This window comes from Cyprinodon tularosa, unplaced genomic scaffold (genome assembly GCF_016077235.1).
Source record: "Cyprinodon tularosa strain WSP-4 unplaced genomic scaffold, ASM1607723v1 ctg469, whole genome shotgun sequence".
Classification (NCBI taxonomy): domain Eukaryota; kingdom Metazoa; phylum Chordata; class Actinopteri; order Cyprinodontiformes; family Cyprinodontidae; genus Cyprinodon; species Cyprinodon tularosa.
Window position 1 is genome coordinate 385,743 of NW_024039195.1, and position 9,035 is coordinate 394,777.

The 9,035-nt window shown below is 45.1% G+C and overlaps 1 protein-coding gene across 3 annotated transcripts in view; it reads left to right on the forward strand.

Annotated features, from left to right (window-relative positions):
- Nucleotides 1–8,424, forward strand: part of cped1 (cadherin-like and PC-esterase domain containing 1) — a 35,693-nt gene extending 27,269 nt beyond the window's left edge. For all 3 annotated transcript variants that reach the window (XM_038301511.1, XM_038301513.1, XM_038301512.1), the window contains 7 exons: nucleotides 3,515–3,614; nucleotides 4,528–4,664; nucleotides 4,743–4,963; nucleotides 5,038–5,139; nucleotides 5,295–5,382; nucleotides 5,452–5,598; nucleotides 6,156–8,424. In XM_038301511.1, the coding sequence (XP_038157439.1) occupies nucleotides 3,515–3,614; nucleotides 4,528–4,664; nucleotides 4,743–4,963; nucleotides 5,038–5,139; nucleotides 5,295–5,382; nucleotides 5,452–5,598; nucleotides 6,156–6,392 (1,032 nt within the window). In that variant the 3' untranslated portion in view covers nucleotides 6,393–8,424. The remainder of the gene's footprint in view (nucleotides 1–3,514; nucleotides 3,615–4,527; nucleotides 4,665–4,742; nucleotides 4,964–5,037; nucleotides 5,140–5,294; nucleotides 5,383–5,451; nucleotides 5,599–6,155) is intronic.
- Nucleotides 8,425–9,035: the final 611 nt, after the last annotated feature.

Here is a 9,035-nt window from a genome sequence, read left to right on the forward strand (position 1 = left end):
GCTCCAAAGATTGTCCTGTTCCTGCTTCTTTTCTAGGTTCCTCTGGGAAACCGTCTGGTTCGCTGACAACCCATTCCCATGATCACAAAGCCAATCTATACAGAATGATTTCAGGTTCTAACAGGAAGGTTCTCTGAACAGAAAGTTTGATTCTATAAAATGACTTCCCTTTCCTCTGAAAAAAAGGTTCTGATCCTGGAGTTCTGCTCTGTTTTGGTCCCTAGAACCTCAATGTCCCCATGGGGGTCAGAGCATTTTTAGTTTTGATTTTTCTGATCCATATTTCAGGATCAGTTTTCCCAGAAACGGTTCTCTAAAGTTGGTTCTAACAAATATGACAGAACTTTGAAACCAGCTGAAAGACGATGGGTTCCAGGCCGCACCGGATTAAAAAAAAAAAAGTCAGATTCAAACCAAATTATTACAAAATGTTTCCTCTTTTTTAAACATTTAATGTATTCAATTCAAAAAAGTAAAAACAAACAAAAGTGGCTTTTTATTTTATTTTATTTTTTTTACTTTTTTTGAATGACAATGTCCTGGATAACTGAGAATCTGTCCCTAACCCAGCCGTCCTGCGCCAACAGATAAACATCTGGGTGTCCAAAAATAATGTAATTATGGTTAAATTACTTATTTCTATCCTTAACTGAATAAAGAATGCTAATACATATCTTTAAAAATTGTTTTATGAATTTTGTGAGACAATTTTGATGCTTTTTACATTTTCTTTGTTAAACTGCTTCTCTGACGTCATCAGGCGACATGCTCAGAGCAGTCCAGCAAAATATGATTAAACAATGTTTATCTACATTTTAGTTGTTTCTTTCTTCAGATTATGCACTATATACCATGAAAACATAAAACTCAAAAAGATGAGATGAGAAAAAGTTTGCCACTGGAAGTAGCGGTGCAGATGATTCTAAGGCCTTTATTTTCTCAGGAAATAAATGATTAACCTTTAACAGGTAATATTTTAGTACGCGTACTATTTTTGGAGAGGGAAAATGTCCCTTAGGTCTTTTTAACAAAATAAAATCAAGGGCGACCCGGATGTATATCTGGATGTGCAAATAAGCTGATGGTGCACGACGGACGTGCTTCCGGGACGGATTGGGTAGTGACAGAATCTTCACTAGCTTAAAGGTGTGATAGAATGATTCTATAGGGTATTTGGTCTTTAAGGTCTCTGAATAGGGTGTGTAACATTGGTTGGGCTGAAAATGGCATATCTGCTGTTCTATGAGCCATAATACAGCCTGATTAAAAGCCTCAGAATGAAACGACGATGATGAGCTGTGCTCTGATTGGTTGGTTTACAACGAGCCAAGCTGCTGAGCAAAGACGCATCATAGCAACAAGCACTCACTCGACCAGACGTCCTCTTTTTCCCGGACATGTCCTACTTTTCATACCTAAAAAAATGTCTGGGGGGAATTTCAAAATCGTCCGGGATTTTGGTCGACTACAGTACAGCAGGACCGAACCATCAGCTCCAGGGCTGGTCCAGGAAATCCAGCGGACGGGGGCAGGGAACCAGCGGGGGTGGGCGGAGTGACCGAACCCGACCCGATGACAGTAGCCTGGACATTGGCGGCCCCGTGCTTCCCCCCCCCGCCTGCCTCACCGGCCCACAGCCCCATTCCTCCGGCTAAGGAAGGGCGGCTCATGTCTCTCTGCCGAGGTCCGGTCCAGTCAGCGGCCCAGCAGTCAACACTTCATACCCGCCCCCCTCTCCTGGGCCAGTGAACCAGTGGGCTGGTCTGCATGTCAACTTCGGGGCATGACAAAAGAACAGGCCAGAACCAAATAAGGCAACATCCCCGAGTTTGCGTCAGTTCAGTTCTTGGATTGCATTCGCCGGTTTTATGGTAAGATTTGCAGAGAAAGGAGGTGTTGATGGGGTTTGAACTTCTCTTTACGTCCATTTCACCCACTGAACTATCGTTATTCATTTATGCCAATGGAAACTCGGTTTTGCATTCTATAACCCCTTTAATGTATTCAAATTCTCGTAAAATCAAAACCCCCAAAGAAACATCCTCTCAATGGTTCCACCTTCAGGCGGTTACATCTAGAGAACATGAATCCTGGTTCCTGGACCAGATCCTGATTCACTATCGGATGGCTTCACAACAGATTTATATTTTAAAAGAGGAAAAAGATATTCAAGTCCACAAATAAGGAATAAATTTGGTCCCAAAGGAAAAGCAGCTGGTTCCAGATTGAAAGGAATAAAATCCATATCAGAGTTTGAATTTTCCTGAAGAACAGATTCTGAAGGCTTAAATGTTCCCCAATGTTCTTGTTCCCTCACCAGGTTTATAAATCATGTTCTCAGTCTCCCAGTGTGTCACAAACCAAAGAGCCATACATGGAAAAAGGTTCTGGCATCTGAAGCTGAGGTTTGGATCAGACAGAATGAAGACAGAAAAATGTTTCCACGGTAAAAGTTTAGGTTCCTGCTGGACCTGTCTGGCTGATGCAGGGGTGGGTTTTCCTTTTATGCAATACTAGGTAGTTGCCTAGGGACCCAAGTTCCTGGGGGCCCCATAAACACTGTTTACATGTATGGTTAATACAGCTATTACTTATTTGTGCACATTAATTAGGTTTTTGATAAAAATCCTTTCCTTAAAATGCCATCAGAAGGCAGCTTAAAAATGATTTGAAATGATAAACAGTCCAGAATCTTTTAACTGAGAAGGAACTTCCTGTTTATTTACTGCAGGCTGGTTTCTAAGAACTACAGGAACTAAAAGGTTTTATTTAACTTTAATCAACAGGTGTTGTTTTGTTTTCCACCTTTTAGATCAAAGCTTTTGTTGGCGTTTCAAACAGGAAGGATGCAGATTAAAAACCAGGCCTCTTATCTTCTGCTCAGTTTGAACATCTCACCTGCTCAGATACCTCTGCAGCTTATCGACCCCCATGAGTGAAAATTGGGAAATGTTTGCTCGCGATTCTGGGCCGACGTGGGTTCTGGGCCTGAAACAATCCCTTGTTGTGGGATGAAAGCCTGGGCGGCCTGTTTGGTGCTGCGGCGGATCTTGGAGCAGCCTCGGGCACGGTTTGAGCGTTTACTCTGAGCTCAGGTACGAACAAGAAAATCCCTGTTAAGTTTTCTTGTTGCACTGTGTTGCGAGCTGCGACACCGCCGTGCGGAATGTGGCGCCGCCACGAAGAACCCTGCAGCAGCGGAGGAAGAAGAAGGAGAGAGAGTATCTGTGAGGGTGGCGGTGGCTGTGAAGTCAGGGGCCAGACGCCGAGGCTCCCACGGGGCCCCTGATCTGAGCTGGGTGGGTTTATCTGACCACTGACCTTTGGGCTGAGGAAGATGATGGAAGGATGCTGGGATGAAAGAAACACCAACTTTGATTTTTTTAAGATGAAGAGGATCCAACAGTCTGCCTGACACCCTCAGAGCTACAAAAACAAACCCAATGCATTCTGGGAGATGTATGCAGCGGAGCAGAGTCTCTCTGACGCTGTCCTCCTTCTGTCTCTGTTTCAGGACTGTGGTCTGCAGGTCCAGCCAAGACTCTCCTGCGGTCTCCGACCTCATGTCTCTTCTCAGAGTCCGGTCCAGCCCTGCAGCTCAGGACATGTCCCAGGTGGGATGTCTCATCTATTTGTCCCCTTTGTCTAAGACAGAGTCCACTCAGGTGGTCAAAGTTGTCCCTTAAATTCAAGACAGCAGAGATGCCTTAAAATTAGCCCAGGATAGCAGCTTCCTCACTCCAGGTCCTCCAGATCCTGAATCATCCAGGCCGGGCCACCGGGAGCTGACCCCCATCCTCCCGATGGCCAGTCCATGCCTGCCAGAAGACAGCTTTAAATTTTAAGTTTATTTCTATAGCGCCAATTCACCACACATGTCATCTCAAGACACTTTACAGTTCACCAGATCATCCAGTCAGATTGATTCAAAGTTTTCTATCTAAGGAAAACCAGTTGATTGCATCGACTCATTAGCTCTTCACCAATCCCTCATACTAAGCATGCTTGTAGCGACAGTGGAGAGGAAAAACTCCCTTTTAACAGGAAGAAACCTCCAGCAGAACCAGGCTCAGTGTCAGCGGCCATCTGCTGAGGCCGACTGGGGTTCAAGGAGACAGAAGCAGAGATACATATAGTTAGTCACATTCAGAGAAACAGGACTACACTGAAAAACAGACCGATCTCCAACATCTATTAACAAAGGTGTTGATGGCAGCAGCACATCTAATATTTCTTTCCAGGATGGAGTCACAGCCAAACAGGAACAGACCAGATGAAACTACTTTTAGAGAAACTAGAATGGTAGTTCTCTGTCAACAAACTGTTGGACCATTAAGAGCGTGGTGTTCTCTAAAACTCTGTGTTGTAGAACTACAGCAAAAAGGGAGGGGGGTTCTCCATATCAACCATCAGATGACATGTCTGAGTCAGGAAAAGGGTCACCCATCATCATCATGTAAAGTGTAGCGGCTCTGACTCAGGAACAGTCCAGGTGGGTCTGATATCTGGTTCTTATCCGTCCTTCAGGTCGGTGGGTTGTTCCGTGTCTCAGCTGCTCCGACAACAGAACATGTGATTGGAGAGAGGTTACCTGGCAACCGGACGGCTGTTATCACCCGCTGGTGGAGCGCCCCCTGCTGCAGGACTGCATGATGGACAGGAAGGTGAAGTCATGTGACCAAACCTCATGTCGCCTTCACGACTTTAAGCTGATTGGCTCACAGGAATCGTCTCTTCCTCAGCTGCTGTTCGTCGGGGACTCCACCAATCGAGGCATGATGTACTTCCTGATGGAGCGGGTCAACTCCAGCCTAGATGACTGGGGAAAAGCTCACGATACGCTCCTCTATCAGAACCTCAACCAAGGGCGGACTCAGGTCAGCTACTCCTATTATCCTCAGTTCTGGCTGGAGAAGAACCTGAGGCCAACTTTCAGGGAGGCGTTGGTGCAGCTCCTGAACAGGTGAGCTTCATCTCCTCCGTTAGACTTTGTTAGAGAATCAAACTGAAACAATGAACTATTAACACCCTGTAAAGGTCCCGACCATTAGAAAACTCCAACCAGACAGTGCTTGTGCTGGGAGGAGTCCAGTGGCTCAACACCAACCACCTGAAGATGGTCCAGGAGGTGCTTGACAGGTAGGAACAAACCCTAGAAGCACAAGAAGCAGGTGTTTCCATCCAACTAGAATCAAACAGAAGAGCTCCTAAGTCATCCCTGAGGAACTCCTCTTGGAGTTTTTTTTAGATCTTTTACTCTTTTTCTCTGTTCTCTTTGTCCCTCTGATCACCAGGGAGTCTCTCAGTGAGATCCTGGTGGTGGTGAAGTCGTTGGGGATGGGCTTCCACCTTCCTGTGGACGGCATCAGGTCCCTGAGTCTGGTAGGTCTGTGTTTCCTCCAGTAAGCAAACATCTCCTTAAAATTCCCTGATGGGCTTCCATGGTTCCAGGCGGAGATACAAAACCTGTTCAATGAGAACCGAGACATCATCTCCACAGCAAAACATCTAGGATACGAGGTGATCGACACCTTCAGCATCACCATGGGGCGATACAAAGAGTTCCTTCAGGGACGCTGCGCCTGCCACTTCCACGAGGTAAACCAAGTTCTCCTACTGTTCCACAAGGTTCTTCTTCTGGGTGGTTATGAAGGGGTTCCTCTCCAAAAAGCTTTAGAACCCTGAGGGAAGATTAAGTCTCCCAGATCATTGTTCTAGATCTAGAACAAGCTAGAAAGTCAAGTTCTCATAAGAAAGAAACTTTTTATATTTAGTTCAAAAAATTTTTTTTTAGTCCAAGAAAATTATTCAGAAGTTTGTATGAATTCCCTTTTTAAAAGGAACCTTCAGGGTCCACAACTTGATGCGTTCCCAGAGATTCCTCTGTTAAACCCAAAGAACAGTTTCTAAAAGAGGAAATCTGTTCACTGGCTAAAGGTCCAAGTTCTCAAACCAGAACGTTCCCAACAAATCTACAACTTCCAACCTTTTTCTGACTTCCTGCTTTTTAAAAGAACATTTAAAGCTCCCAGCTTGAAGCTCTGGCTTAAATAAAAGGAGAGATTTTCTGTTCTTTGAAGAAGAACCAGAACTTTTCCAGATCCCAGTTCATTATCTCCACCTGATTCACTTCCTCAAACCTTTTCTTCCCTCAGGTTGAGAAGATCCAGTCCTCCAAACCCAGAGACAACTTGGAATCCACCAGAAAAATGACCAGAACCATCCGAGCTGGACCTGAACCCGACAGCCAATCAGCTGTGCTGGACGTGGAGCAGGAAGTGGGATCAACCTATCACGTTAGGGGAGAAATAAACCAGGTGTATTCCGAGATCCTGCTGAGCCGCCTGTGTCCCAGATCCAAAGAGACTCAGCCTTCTCCTCTGGGTCCGTAGAGTTCTGCCAAGTCATTGTTCAGTTCTCTGACCTTCCCAGGAAGAGACATGGAAGAGATGACAATCTGGAAAAGGCTTTGGTTTGATTGGGAAGATCTGATCCTAGAAACTGATTTTTATAAAAATCTGAGCAAATCCAAATATTCCAAGATCCTCAGAAGATCTAAAACTGACTTATGGGAAGTTTCATATTCCCAAAAGTTTCCCTTATTTCCTAAATGGCTTAACGTTTCCTATCAGGACTTTCCCCAAGAAAGTTCTTGGAGATTCCAGCATGAACATTCCTGTTTTCCAATGAGAAACTTTTATTGTTCCTTAAAGGTTTTCTTCTGTCAAAGTTTTCTCCAAAAAGCTGCTCCAGTTTTCAGACACCTGCAGAAAATTCCTAAACCTTCTCACTGTTCCCATCAACCCCAAGATGTTTTCCTTCAAAAGCAAAATTCACACAAAAGCGATATTTGTTGTTCCAGCATCGGAACCAATCGGAAAGGTTCTTTATTCCCTAAATGTTCGCAGTAAGCATTTCAAGATCCTTTTTTCTCCGCCTCCACATCCAAGTTTAGATTCCCTGTTTCCTGGAGACAGTTTTTCCATCCAGCAGAAATCTGTGTGATGGTTCTGCCACCGGTCCCATGCCAACTGAGAGGAACATCTCAGACGGCCGGGTTCAAACATTTAATTCACAACAGAACCGGGAGGAAAGATCTCCGGGTTTGGATCAAATCGGTTTCAGAATCTGTTAATATAATCACTTTGGTATTGTGAGGTTGTAATCCAGACAGGGAAGATCATAAACTCCAGTTTACAGAGATCCAGAACCGAACGGATTTCCAGAATTCAGAGATTTTTTACATACATTTATATCTGAAAAAAATTCCTGCCTATCTTTGATTTCTGTTGTCCATTTAAATCCGTCCAGAACTCGACCAGAACCTCACTGCTTACTGAGAACCAGCTACTGTTTACTGGGTCTAACTACTTTCCAACAGAACTCAGTGATGACGGTTTTGATGGCCTGGTTCTGCATCAGAACTCCCTCTGGTTCAGTCCACCTCTGGTTTCCAGCCCCCATCATGCTCTCTGATTTCATGAGGCGCCATCAGAGATTTCAAAGACTGGAACCGGTGGTCCAATTCCAGCCAGCTCCTGAGGATTCCTGAAGTGACAATTTTCATGGTTTCATATTTAACCAGGGAGGTCTGGATGGATCAGATGTATGATGGTTTTGATATTTGGTTGTCTGATGGTTCTGATTGTGAATGGGTCGGTTGTCTGGTGGTCCTGATTGAGGATGGGTCGGTTGTCTGGTGGTTCTGATTGTGAATGGGTCGGTTGTCTGGTGGTTCTGATTGTGGATGGGTCGGTTGTCTGGTGGTTCTGATTGTGAATGGGTCGGTTGCTTAGTGGTTCTGATTGTGGATGGGTCGGTTGTGTGATGGTTCTGATTGTGAATGTGTCGGTTGTCTGGTGGTTCTGATTGTGAATGGGTCGATTGTCTAGTGGTTCTGATTGTGGATGGGTCGGTTGTCTGGTGGTTCTGATTGTGGATGGGTCGGTTGTGTGGTGGTTGTGATTTTGAATGGGTCAGTTGTGTGATGGTTTTGATTGTGAATGGGTCGGTTGTGTGATGGTTCTGATTGTGAATGGGTCAGTTGTGTGATGGTTCTGATTGTGAATGGGTCGGTTGTGTGGTGGTTGTGACTGTGAATGGGTCAGTTGTGTGATGGTTCTGATTGTGAATGGGTCGGTTGTGTGGTGGTTGTGATTGTGAATGGGTCGGTTGTGTGATGGTTTTGATTGTGAATGGGTCGGTTATGTGATGGTTGTGATTGTGAATGGGTCGGTTGTGTGGTGGTTGTGATTTTGAATGGGTCGGTTGTGTGATGGTTTTGATTGTGAATGGGTTGGTTGTGTGATGGTTTCTGATTGTGAATGGGTCGGGTGTGTGATGGTTCTGATTGTGAATGGGTCAGTTGTGTGATGGTTCTGATTGTGAATGGGTCGGTTGTGTGATGGTTGTGATTGTGAATGGGTCGGTTGTGTGATGGTTGTATTTGCGAATGGGTCGGTTGTGTGATGGTTGTGATTGTGAATGGGTCGGTTGTGTGATGGTTGTATTTGCGAATGGGTCGGTTGTGTGATGGTTCTGATTGCGAATGGGTCGGTTATGTTATGGTTGTGATTGCGAATGGGTCGGTTGTGTGGTGGTTCTGATTGTGAATGGGTCGGTTGTCTGGTGGTTCTGATTGTGAATGGGTCGGTTGTGTGATGGTTGTGATTGTGAATGGGTCGGTTGTGTGGTGGTTCTGATTGTGAATGGGTCGGTTGTCTGGTGGTTCTGATTGTGGATGGGTCGGTTGTGTGGTGGTTGTGATTTTGAATGGGTCAGTTGTGTGATGGTTTTGATTGTGAATGGGTCGGTTGTGTGATGGTTCTGATTGTGAATGGGTCAGTTGTGTGATGGTTCTGATTGTGAATGGGTCGGTTGTGTGGTGGTTGTGACTGTGAATGGGTCGGTTGTGTGGTGGTTGTGACTGTGAATGGGTCAGTTGTGTGATGGTTCTGATTGTGAATGGGTCGGTTGTGTGGTGGTTGTGATTGTGAATGGGTCGGTTGTGTGATGGTTGTGATTGTGAATGGGTC